Genomic DNA, 12,711 nt, shown 5'->3' with positions numbered 1-12,711 from the left:
TCTCAGAGAAAGACCCTTCTGAAAAAAGAAAGATGGTAGTAGTGGAGGAAAGACACTGGTGGTTGACTCCTGGCCTCCATCCCCCTTCCCCTCTCACCTCCCCTTCTTCTTCTTCTTCTTCTTCTTCTCCTCACTCCTCCCTTCTTCTCTCTTCCCTCCTCCCCCATCTTTCCTTCAAGAACTGTGCTGTGGCTGTGCACATCATTTGTTGATTGTGCGTCCTGCAGACATGCAGTGTGACCTTGATGCCAAAAGGCATGCTTTCCTGTGCTCAGCTCACTGTTGTTGCTTGTGCCAGTCTATAGATGCTTACCTGCATTCATTCTTGTACTCTTGGATCATCCCTATTCCTGGCTCTTGGTTTTGAGCTGCTGCCTTGCCATGTAGCCCAGACTGGTCTCGAATCCATGATCTTCCTGCCTCTACCTCCCAGGTGCTAGGACTACAGGCATTTTGCTATTTTGGCTGGTCTTAATATCTTGGGTTTCTTTCCTGTGACTAGTGTTGTGTCAAACAAAGCATACAGCCTTGTGCCTATAGCAACTTTCATGTGGTCACAGGCTGTTGCAGAAAGCTCTGTGCTCAGGGTAGCTTAGTGCTGAGGCTGGTGTTTGGTGTGTGTCTAGAATATGCCAATACGAACGGCACTTGCTTTTCCTCTTTTTCTCTCACTGCTCAGTGGTTCAGTGGGTCTTTTTTTTTTTCCTTTATTATAGTTTATGTTTTATAAAGCTTTTCATGTAGTCCACTGTGTCAGGTTTTCTTTTAAAGGATCCCTCAGTGTGTTAGGTTTCATTACCCATATCTGATGTCCTCTTTGTCTTTTATTTCTAATCTCTCTAAAAGTAATTCATAGGCCATAAAAAAACAGACTTTGGACCTTGTTTGCTGATTGCTGTTGTAGTTGAAGCCTTTTCATACATGTTCACTGTGTTGTCCTCTTTGAGAGATCACATGTACCATAAATAGCAAAATCAACTTAATGACATAAATGTCACATGACTATTGTCAGTGTTTGACCCTTACTGTAATTCTCATGCCTTCGGTTTCTAAACTATAACCTAATTACTAGCAATAGTCTGTGAAGTATAAATGCCCCAGGTATGGAAGAGTCATACTTTTTTTTCTTCTATTAAGCCCACTGCAAGAGGGTAACAAGCTGGCTAGAGTACTGCCTGGCACAGATAATGCTTTTAAGGAGACCTTAAAAAATGTGGCTTGGCATTTAACATTTATGAAGTGTGTTTAAAATAGAATTTCATTATAGTTAGTGGCTGCCCTTAAGCAGTGCGTGGACTAAGGGGCTCTGTTGTTTTCCAGTGAACTAGTTAAGGATGATTACAACGAGACTGTCCACAAGAAGACGGAAGTTGTGATCACACTGGATTTCTGCATCAGAAACATTGAGAAGACTGTGAAAGTGTGAGTGAGCAGCGCCCTGTCAGGACCTGTGTAAATGCTCAGCGGAGTTTCTGTTCTAATTACCTTTAGCAGTCAGGGGACAGCATGTAGAGCGCCTTCATGGGGCAGCCCCGCCTTAGTGGCTGCTTCAGCTCACAAGGCAGAAGAGCAGGTTTCTCATATGGAGTTAGTCTGTCATCTGGTTGGCACTTCCCCACCTTTTCTGTGATTAGGACAGTGGAGGTGGGGCTGCCTCATGTCTGTCTTGAGAGACAGAGCTGACAGGAAAGAGAATGTAAGAAGCAGCTTCAGAAACAGCGGTGTGCTGGGACAGTGGTCTGCTGGGACAGCCATCTGATAGTATTTTTGGAATTTTAGGAACAACATCTTTTAGGGCCAGTAAGATGTGTAAGGGGGTGCTTACCACACAAACGTCATAACCCTAGTGCTGGCTCCCATGCCCACAGATGTTGGAAGGAGAATAGCAGTGCCACAGTTTGCTCTGACCTTAGCATTGCCACAGCCCATGCCCCAAGCATGCACACACAACGTTAATAAGTAAAAAAAAAAAAAAGTTACAGAATTTTAGCAATGACTTTTAGTTTATTCTTATTATTCTTGTCTCTAAGAATGTATTTATAACAATGATAATTTAAATAGCCTTTCAGAATACACTATTTATTCTGAAGGGAAATATAGTAAATGTAGTCAGTATGTATAACTGGTGTATACATTTATAATAATGTACATACATTCTGAAAGTTGGTGTTTTCATCATTGTCTGGCAGTAATGTGATTTGAAATTACCTCACCCTGTGTATTTTATCCTAATCTGTCCATATATAATGGACGCCCATCTGTGCTGATCTCAGTGCATGCATCCCCAGCCTCCTGGTAGAAGAAGTTCACACAGTGCCACAGTATGCTGTCTAAACCCTCCTGTTCCTTGGCAGGTCATCTCATGACTAAGATCACTACTAGACTATGGAGTGGGAGCATATGCAGTGTGGATCCAGAGGTCAGGGGCAGGCAGCTGCGAGGAATAACTAGCGTGTGACTTTATCAGGCTTCACCAAAATCACAGACAGAGGGGGAGCAGTGCAGGAAATCCCTTCTCCAGGACGGCAGCAAAGATCTTAGAGTCTCTTTGCATATAGACCTTGAATACATTTTATTAAATGATCATGATAATAAAGTTCATTTCATAAACTTCATGAAACCTGCATTTGCTACCCTCATCCATCTGTTTCCTGGTGATGTCTTTTTCAAACAGGTATGAGAAGTTGATGAAGGTCAACCTGGAAGCTGCAGAGCTGGGTGAGATTTCAGACATACACACCAAGCTGCTGAGAGTGAGTACTGAGGGCCTTGGCAGCCACAGACCATGGTCTGCCCCTCTGCTGCTGAGAGCCAGCAGAAACCTGAGCAGTGTCTCTAAAGCTCCCTGGAGAAAAGAGTTGCCTTTTACCTTCTTAGAGACTATATATATGATTATATGATTATGTCTTATTTTATAATATATATTGTTAGCAATGTGTAACATACATAATTATATATTATTCTCTATATATATTTCTTAGTTACACACATACACACATGCACACATGCACGCGCATTTCTGCAATTTTTGTTTGCTCTGTCTTTAATCCTTAGTGCTGTTGTGGATGTTCATCATGTGGTTCTTTAACACACACTCAAATGTGGGTGCTTACACTTGCTTAGAAATAACTGCATATCCTGAAATAACACATATCTTAAAAAGAAAAGGACTTGGAATCCTCAGGCAGTGAATTGTTTCTATAACTAAAAAGGCAGTATTTTAAAACACAGTTTGCTGCACATAAAATAGGAGGTGTCTGAATGGATAACTCATTAGAGCAGAAGTGCACACAGTTATGTACTGTGAAAGCTGATTATTTCTCCTGGGCTGCCTCTGTTTACCCAGAGACTCCAGATGGGCTACACAAAGGCCTTTTAAAAGACTTACATTATTTTTAAATTATATGTATATATGTGTTGCTATACATTTGTGTGCACAGGTGATCATGCCTTGAATCCCCCTGGAGCTGAGTTACAGGCAGTTGTGAGCACCTGATATGGATGCTGGGAATTCAACTTTGGTCTTCTGGGAGAGCAGTATATGCTCTTTAACCACTGAGCCATCTCTCCAGCCATCTTGAGGCCTTTATTTGTTCTTTGTAGCATTTAAGGAATTCATAAAATGGACATTAAGTTAAAATGTAAAGGAGGGCCCACAAGACTTTTTGGTGAATCATTGTTGCCAAACCTAATACCCTGAGTGGATTCCCATAGTGTGTCTGACCACCTCACATGTGCTGTGGCATGTGCACACCACACAGCCACAGAAAGAAGGAAAATGTTAATAGGCTTTTTTAATTAAGGAAACAAGGCCTAGGGGTTGGATAGATTGGTTGATAGGACCTGAGCCCAGTCTCCTGGAACCGGTGTGGTGTGGTGCACATTTGTGACCCCAGGCTAGAGAAGGAGCTCCTGAATGCTGCCAGCTGCTTAGCCCATATGGTGAGTTCTAGCCACATTCCTCAAAATGTCGAGGGCATAGGAGAGTGACACCCAAAGCTGTCCTTTACCCTGCTCATGCTGCACACAAACACAGGGGACTTAGTAGCAGCCTGCATCTCTCCTTCTATGTTGGCTGATTTCTAGTTGCTCTTTCCGTAGCTTTAGATCTACAACAGTGGTTTTCCAAAGGATGAGTCCTGGGTGGGTAACAGGTCATGGCATTCAGTGCCTTGCGGCTGGCAGCATTTCTCAGTGGATAGACAATGTCAGAGTGTCAGGGTTATAAGTTGCTTCCCATGAAACTTTTATATATTCTAAGTGATATTCAAAACATTGGTCTAATAATGTAAAAGTCAGAAACAAGGGTGGGAGTTACAGCTCACTTGCTTGAGTTAATGCCTAGCATAGAAATTCTAATTTCTAATTTTAAAATAGCACATCACCAGCCCCACCACAAACAAACAAAAACAGTAATTAAAAGGGTTTGATGCAGGTCCTTTAGCACTCTCAGGAATAGCCTCATGTAGAGATCCATGAGGGGCCCAGCAGACACCTAGAACAAGCCTTGGATAACTGTCTCTATTGGGCATTTGGATCTAGTCCGTTGTTCTGACTGGGCATTCTGACCTAACCCATTGTTGTATTTAGCTTTCCAGTTCTCAGGGAACAATAGAAAGCAGTCTTCAGGATATCAACAGCAAGTTGTCTCCTGGGGGATTGCTGGCTGACACCTGGGCACATCAGGAAGGCACGCATCCAAGAGACAGGAAGTAGGTTTCAGCCTGTGGGTAATGTGTGTCTATTAGTTGTTGTTTGTTGCATTAGTTCCAATAATTTATGTGGGTTTTTCTTCCTTAAATAGTGTAGAAAAACTACAAGTCCTGTTGAATTGCGTCACAGAGATTTACTATCAGTTCAAAAAAGACAAAGCAGAGCGCAGTAAGTAAGCTGCCCCTTTGCTCTTCTACTGCACAAGCTTAGCTCTAAGCATGGGTGGTTCCGTGCTGTTCCTTTGTGTGCAGCTACACTTGGTTGAATGTACTAAGCTATTTCCAAACCAACCTTTTCATGTCTAATATCATGGTCATGAACCGTAGATTGTGGAGGCCAGGCACACGGGACTGGCTGCCCGCCCAGTGGGCCCCAGGACATTGAAGTCAGCAGCCCTGTCACCCTGCACTGCCCAGGCCGCCCTTCTGGTTCTGTGGGTTGGTTGGGTTTGGTTTTTTGAGACAGGGTTTTTTTGTGTAGCCCTGGTTGTCTGGGAATTTGCTCTGTATACCAGACTTAACCTCACAGAGATCTACCTGCCTCTGCCTCTCAAGTGCTAGCATTGAATTAAAAAAAAAAAAAAAAAAAAACTAGAGATATAAGCTTTATTAAAAATATCCTGACTTAAATATTGACAGTTTTTATTTTTAAATCATAACTTTATATTGGCCAAATTAAGACGTCAACAGGCCATGCATAACTAGTGGGTACCAAACTTGTTATAACCACTTCAGACTCTTAGGCTTTTTAAAGCAGTAATCTCAAAGGAGAAAATATTACATGTGATGTTCAACTCTACATTAACAAAAGTATGCTTTTTCCCATTTTCAGGACTAGCTTATAATGAAGAACAGATCCACAAATTTGATAAGTAAGTATGCAGACTGAGCTAAGAGTCTTGTTGCTGAGCTTCTTTTGATGTCTTTGCTTCTTGAGATTAACTGCAATAACAATGCGATGTGGCTCTGCCTCTTGGAGGTTTTTGCTCTGGGTGCACACTGTCCAGGTCCACTCATCTGGTCCCTTGGGTTACTGAGACAGGAGGAAGACCTTGTTCTGCTCACTCGCTATCTCTGCCTCTGCTGTGCTTACAGGGGGGCAGCAAGAGGAATCCTATGAGGCCCACACAACCACCTTAACTAACTCAGCCAATAAGTGTTTGGGGCTGGAGAGACAGCTCGGAGGTTAAGAGCACACTGGTCTTCCAAAGGAGCTCAGTGCAGAGCCCAGCAGCCACACATTCCAAGGCGCACAGCTGTCCTTAGCTCCAGCTCATGTTTCTGAATATTCCAAACCCACAATAATCACAAAAACCATAAATTTTGTTCATCTTTAATATTCTTAATTAGAAGTAGAAATAGTGGTCACATTAAATCCTCTGGTTATTTCTAATTTGCAGACAAAAATTATATTACCATGCAACAAAAGCAATGACCCACTTTACAGATGAATGTGTTAGAAAATATGAAGCGTTTAAAGATAAGTCGGAAGAGTGGATGAGGTACGTAGCTGTGCTTGGTGATGGGTGCTTGTCTGTGCAGTACAGAGCACTGTGTATTTTAAGTGAGTTTCCAGGAGGCTGTTTGTTAATTGACTCTCATTGGTTTTCAGAAAGATGCTTCATCTTAGGAAACAGCTGCTATCGCTGACTAATCAGTGTTTTGATATCGAAGAGGAAGTGTCCAAGTATCAAGACTACACTAATGAGGTACAGCCCTCAAGACACAGGAACGGGCTTTGCACTAGGAGGGCTGCTGGGTGTGCATCTGAGAGTGGCTGCTGGATATGCAGGCCCACGAGTGTGCCTGTGTACACTTCCTCTACAGTAACACTCACTGCATCTACTGACTGTGTGCACGTGCTTGCCAGGGGACAACTTTCAGGGGCTGATTTCTCCTCTGCCACCTGAGCTCCAGGATGGCATTCAGGTTGACAGGCTTGACAGCAGATGTCCACACTGCTGTGCTATCCCACTGGCCCATTGGACAATTACAAACAGGGATAATTCATCTTTTTATTGTTTTTATTAAAGAGTGTTGATTTCAGTATTCTTCATTGACAGTTTTGAAAGAGGAATTTAAAGCTGGACTTGAGCAGTAGCTTAGTGGCTAGGCATCCACCTAGACAGCACGGGGTTTCTCACATTCCTTGGGGAGTGGGTGCTGGCCAATCCCATGGCCATCCTGAAGCAGTAAGCAATTCTTGATTGGTAGTACATACCTTGTCTGATGACACGTGTGCTTTACATTGTAGTTACAAGAAACCCTGCCTCAGAAAATGTTGGCAGCCTCCAGTGGAGTCAAGCATGCCCTGGCCCCGATCTACCCCAGCTCTAACACCTTAGTGGAGATGACTCTTGGGTAAGAGGCTTTCTGGGAGGTCAGAATGGTGCACTTGCTCTCCTTTCGGTCTGAAATCTTGTCCTTACCTTTCAGGATTCTTGATGTCTACTGTGCCTTGATGTCTATTGTTTCATGGGCAGTTGGATTATAAAATAGAACAGTATGAACATAATTCTAAGATGTTGACCAAAGTTTCTTGTCTATCTTTGCTTTATACATCTAGTATGAAGAAGTTAAAAGAGGAGATGGAAGGTGTGGTTAAGGAGCTGGCCGAGAACAATCATATTTTAGAAAGGTGGGTGCTATGGCTGGCAGGGATGTAGCATGTGACTGAATCCGCCCTGGCTCTGCTTGCAGCTCTTTGTCTGTTCAGAAGGTACAGTAATGAAAGGCAAGGGATCCCTTACAAACAGCACACATGGGCATGGGGCACGGGGCTGGTGCTCAGCACAGGCAGAGGTATAGTAGAGTGTTATGCAGTGCGGACTGCCAGAGCATCTTTGCTTTCGTTTTGACTAAAGTTTTGGTTGCTATGCATTCAGAAGTCTCTTGCTGTGCTAATTTTTGTGGCCCCTTCCTACCCCTCCACACAATACTCAGTTACATGAGTGAAATGTTCTGAATCAGAAATGTTTGAGATGGCAGGATTGCTCCAGATAATGAAATGTAGACGTGGGGCCCAATTGCAGGCCCAGCACTTATCTCTGTCTACTTCATATTCCTTACATACATGAGCTAGAAATAATTGTATTCAGTGTCTTAGTATGCCTGCACTCTGAGTGCACCTTGTCCCATGAGTCAGGTGTGCACTTTTTGTCTGGTGCCACTTGTCAGTACATACAAGTGTTAAGTTCTGGGTTATTTCCAGCTTTAAATTCTAAGATTCAGGTTGTGTGACACAGTGAAAGCCAGGACTAGTGAGATACTGTCCTCCCCACCCTGTATGCACACAGGTGTCCTGCTCTCAGTGCCGAGGTTGGTGCCTGAAGTCATCCTCCAATAGCACCATGCTGGTCCAGGGGTACCACTTCCTACCTCTTGAAACGTCAGTGCTCTATGGGCTTCTTTATTCCTATCCTTGACTAGTTTGGAGTCTTCACAGGCCCCTGCTCCCCGTCATCCAGACCTCCGTCTTCCTGGGGAGCAGTGACAGTAGCCTGCTGGCGTAGTTCTGCAGCCATGTGGTGTCTTGATGTTTAAATATGGCCGGCTGTGGTGGTTATATGTCTTTAATCCCAGCACTGTGGAGGCCAAGATGGGGATCTCTGTGAGTTCAAGGCCAACCTGATCTGCATAGCAAGTTGCAGGACAGCCAGGGATACATAAACAGTGTCTCAAGAAAGGAAGGAAAGAGGAAGGAAGAAAAGAAAAGAATTCTAAGCTGCTGATATCCAGAAAGTAGTGTAAATCCATGAGTCTGTTAAGAAGGATGGGGTCCCTGGTCCTGCCTCTGTACCAGTATGGCTGCCATCTACTCCCCAAAGGAACATTCTGCTGACATCCCATCCTTCACACTCCTGGCAATGTGCACTCTGAGCTCTGTATTTCGGCTCAGAAACCTTAACCCCTCACTAAAACAAAACATTTATCACTTTATATCCCAATATCTTCTCCTTCCTCCCAGACCCCCCCTTCCCTTCTCTGAGAAAGGGGAGGCCCTACCCCACCCCCGGATATCAACCCTACCCTGGTACATCTCCCACTGAGACCAGACAAGGCAACCCAGTTAGGGGAACATACTCCACAGCCAGTTAAGAGCTTTAGAGACAGCCCCCACTCCCATTTTGGGGGGACCTGCATGGAGACCAAGCTGCACATCTGCTACATATGTGTGGGGACCTAGGTCCAGTATGTGCATGTTCTTTGGTTAGTGTTTCAGTCTCTGATAGCTCTCAAGGGTCCGGGTTAGTTGATACTGTTGATCTTCCCGTAGAGTCTCTATCTTCTTCAGGTCACTCAATCCTTCTTCCCCTGACTCTTCCATAAGAGTCTCTGAGCTCCATCTAATATTTGGCTGTGGGTCTCTGCATCTGTTTCCATCAGCTGCTGAGTGAAGTCTCTCAGAGGGCAGTTATGCTAGGTTCCTGTCTGCAAGCCTAACAGAGTATTGTTAATAGTGTCAGGGATTGGTGCTTACCTATGAGATGGTCTCTAGTTGGGCCAGTTATTGTTTGACCATTCCCTCAGTCTCTGTTCCATCTTTGTCCCTGCACATCTTATAGGCAAAACACATTTTGGGTCAAAGGTTTTGTGGGTGAGTTACTGTCCAGATGTAAGGTTGGTGAAAATCTTTTCCCAATCTGTAGGCTGCCATTTTGTCCTGATGACAGTGTGCTCTAACTTACAAAAGCTTTTCAGTTTCATGAGATTCCATTTACATTAATTGTTGATCTTGGTGCCTGAACTATGGGTGTTCTGTCTTTTGTACCAGTGAGTTCAAGGTTATTACTTACTTTCTGTTCTATTAGATTTAGTGTATCCAGTTTTATTTTGAGGTCTTTGATCTGCTTGGACAAAACTTGAATTTTGTGCAGGGTGATAGATAAAGTGATAGATAGATAGATCGATAGATAGATAGATAGATAGATAGATAGATAGATAGATAGATAGATAGATAGATAGATGTGTCGTTCTGCATGCAGAAATCCAGCTAGACCAGCACCATTTATTGAAGATGCTTTCTTTTTTTCTGTAATATGGTTTTGGCTTCTCTGTTAAAAGTTGGATGTCCATAAGTGTGTGGGTTTATTTGTGGGTCTTTGATTCAGTTCCATTGACCAACCTGCCTGTCTCTACCAATGCCATGCAGTGTTTATCACTATTGCTCTGTGGTGTAGCTTGAGGTCAGGGATGATGATTCCTGGGTTTTGGCTATCCTGGGCTTTATGTCTGTGAAGTATTGTGTTGGGATTTTGATGGGGATTGTGTTGAATCTGTGAATTGCTTTTGGTAAGGAGGCCATTTTTTACTATGTTAATCCTACCAATCCACGAGCATGGGAGATCTTTCCATCTTCTGAGATCTTCTTCAGTTTCTTTCTTCAGATTGGAAGTTCTTATCATACAGGTCTTTTCACTATTTCACTAAACAAAACAAGCTTCAATTCTTATAACACTTTTTTAATTACTTTAAACAGTTTCTTCATTCATTCCCATTTTCTCCTAAAAATGTTCCCCGGTCAGGGAGATGGCACTTGCCACAAGCCTGACAACCTGCATAGTAGAAAGAGAGGCCTAATGCCCACAGTTGTCCTCTGGCCTCCACATGAGTACCATGGTGCAGAAGTCAGAAAAGGGATTGGATTCCCTGAAACTGGAATCACAGATGGTTATGAGCCACCATGTCAGTGCTGGTAATCCACAAGGGTCCTCTGCAAGTGCAGCCAGTGCTTGTTAACTGCTGAGCCACATCTCCATCCCCAAGAAGGGTTTTTGTTTTAGTTTTTAAGCTTGGGAATAATTATATTGTTTCATATCATAACACCACTTTTCTGTAAGAAATAGACCAAATCACAGTTGCTTAAATTCTTTAAAAATTCTTTAAAAACTATTCCATGGCCAGCAAGGTGAGCAGCAGATAAAGGCTCTTGAGTGCAAGCCTGGTGACCTGACTTCAGTCCCCAAACCACGTTCCAGGTACATGGAGAGAATGGGCTCCACAGCCGTCCTCTGACCTCTCGCTGTGTGCCTGAGGAGGAACCATTCTTCTGAAATCTATTCTGTAATTCTCTAGAGTATTGTTGGGATGTCAAGAATTGGAGTATGGGGAGGCAGAGGCAGGTGGATTTCTGAGTTCGAGGCCAGCCTGGTCTACAGAGTGAGTTCTAGGACAGCCAAGGCTACACAGAGAAACCCTGTCTCGAAAAAAAAAAAAAAGAATTGAGGTATGGTTCATTGATGGAGTTCTCTCCCAGCATACATGAGGATCCTACATTGAGTCCCAAAGACATAGGGGAACCCTGGAGAGCAAATGAGTGCATCTACTAAGATTACCTTTCTTCTCATTTTGTGTTTTAGGTTTGGGTCTTTAACAATGGATGGTGGCCTCCGCAATGTGGACTGTCTTTAGCTTCCTAGGGAGTCTGGGAAGTTCTAGTTTGCACAAGAAGATAACACTGGGGCACGAAATGAACGCCTTTGTGAATGGTGTTCTTATTTCTACAATTCAGTATTTGATGAGGTCATGTAAATATGTACAGTTTGTAAATACATATGCATATATATATATATATATGTATGTATGTGTATATATATATATATATATATATATATATATATATATATATATGAATTTTTGGCTGCTGTAAGTAACCAAGACAGATTGACCTCAGCGAGCTGTAGAAGAAAGCCATGACCAGCCAGTGCTTTGGGGTGCTCTCCCTAATTCTTTACATGAGGCTGGAGAAGTCTATTGCTTGGTGCCTAAAGAAAGTATTTTTTGAACTGGCATCCTTAACATTTTGAAAGGAATCATAGTTGACACAGTTGTAAATGTAGGAAACACAGGGCTTTGTGATGGGAACCAAACCACGGTTTTACTATGGTCGGTTCCTCTGACAAGGATGGAGTGGCATTATTTCATTTGACGAGGTGCCCAAATCTCAGTTTTCCTTGTATGTTTAATTTCAGGTGAAATATTGAGCAAAAACTTTAAAGTGAATTAATTGTTTAAACTATTCATTTTTCCTTTGGTCATGAATGTGCAACTGTCATTCAGATCCTAGTATCATTTCAGTTGTCTTAAGATGTATATTTCTGTACTTTAATTCTGCTATTTCATGAAAAATTCTGCTTACTATTTCATGAAAAAAATAAATTTCTCAATTTTAATGTAAAGCTTGTGTGCTTTTGTACATCTAGTTAGAGGTACAAAATGGTCTGTGACTGTGTTTAAATCAGGGAACTGATTGCTTTACCACTGAACCACATCCCACACCGAGCCATATCCCACCATTGAACTACATCCCACACTGAGCCGCATCCTACTACTGAATCACATCCTACCACTGAACTACATTCCACACTGAGCCACATCCCACACTGAACCACATCCTACCACTGAGCCATATCCCACTGCTGAACCACATCCCACCACTGAGCTACATCCCACCACTGAACCACATCCTACCACTGAATCACATCCCACCACTGAACTATATCCCACCACTGAGCCACTTCCCACCGCTGAACCACATCTCACAGCTGAACCACATCCCACCACTGAGTCACATCCCACCCCTGAGCCACATCCCACCGCAGAACCACTTCCTACCACTGAACCACATCCTACCACTGAGCCACATCCCACCGCTGAACCACATTCCACCCCTGAACCACATCCCACCCCTGAACCACATCCCACCATTGAACCACATCCCACTGCTGAACCACATCCCACCACTGAACCACATCCCACCATTGAACCACATCCCACTGCTGAACCACATCCCACCACTGAGCCACATCTTAGCCATGTCTTCAGTCCACAAGTTACCATGAAAGAGCCAGTCTTGTGTTCTTAGTGTTAGACATGAATGTGTGGTGCTGTCCTTATAAACAGAATAACACAGCACAGACTTCATGCTGCACTAACTAAATTTGGGTTAGAGAGATGGTTCAGCAGTTAAGTACACTGACTACTCTTCCAGAGATCCTGG

At 43.3% G+C, this 12,711-nt stretch overlaps 1 protein-coding gene across 1 annotated transcript in view; it reads left to right on the top strand.

Moving 5' to 3' along the window:
* The window catches only part of Tbk1 (TANK binding kinase 1), a 38,309-nt gene extending 26,419 nt beyond the window's left edge, over positions 1-11,890 (top strand). Inside the window, exons 12-21 of the mRNA XM_031350450.1 lie at positions 1,321-1,422; positions 2,675-2,753; positions 4,591-4,712; positions 4,805-4,881; positions 5,545-5,584; positions 6,113-6,214; positions 6,325-6,421; positions 6,967-7,073; positions 7,279-7,350; positions 11,072-11,890. Coding sequence (XP_031206310.1) covers positions 1,321-1,422; positions 2,675-2,753; positions 4,591-4,712; positions 4,805-4,881; positions 5,545-5,584; positions 6,113-6,214; positions 6,325-6,421; positions 6,967-7,073; positions 7,279-7,350; positions 11,072-11,123 — 850 coding nt within the window. The 3' untranslated portion in view covers positions 11,124-11,890. The remainder of the gene's footprint in view (positions 1-1,320; positions 1,423-2,674; positions 2,754-4,590; positions 4,713-4,804; positions 4,882-5,544; positions 5,585-6,112; positions 6,215-6,324; positions 6,422-6,966; positions 7,074-7,278; positions 7,351-11,071) is intronic.
* The last annotated feature ends 821 nt before the right edge of the window (positions 11,891-12,711 follow it).

The sequence above is a fragment of the Mastomys coucha genome, unplaced genomic scaffold (genome assembly GCF_008632895.1).
Source record: "Mastomys coucha isolate ucsf_1 unplaced genomic scaffold, UCSF_Mcou_1 pScaffold4, whole genome shotgun sequence".
In the NCBI taxonomy this organism is placed as follows: domain Eukaryota; kingdom Metazoa; phylum Chordata; class Mammalia; order Rodentia; family Muridae; genus Mastomys; species Mastomys coucha.
This window is presented reverse-complemented; position numbering and strand designations above follow the sequence as displayed.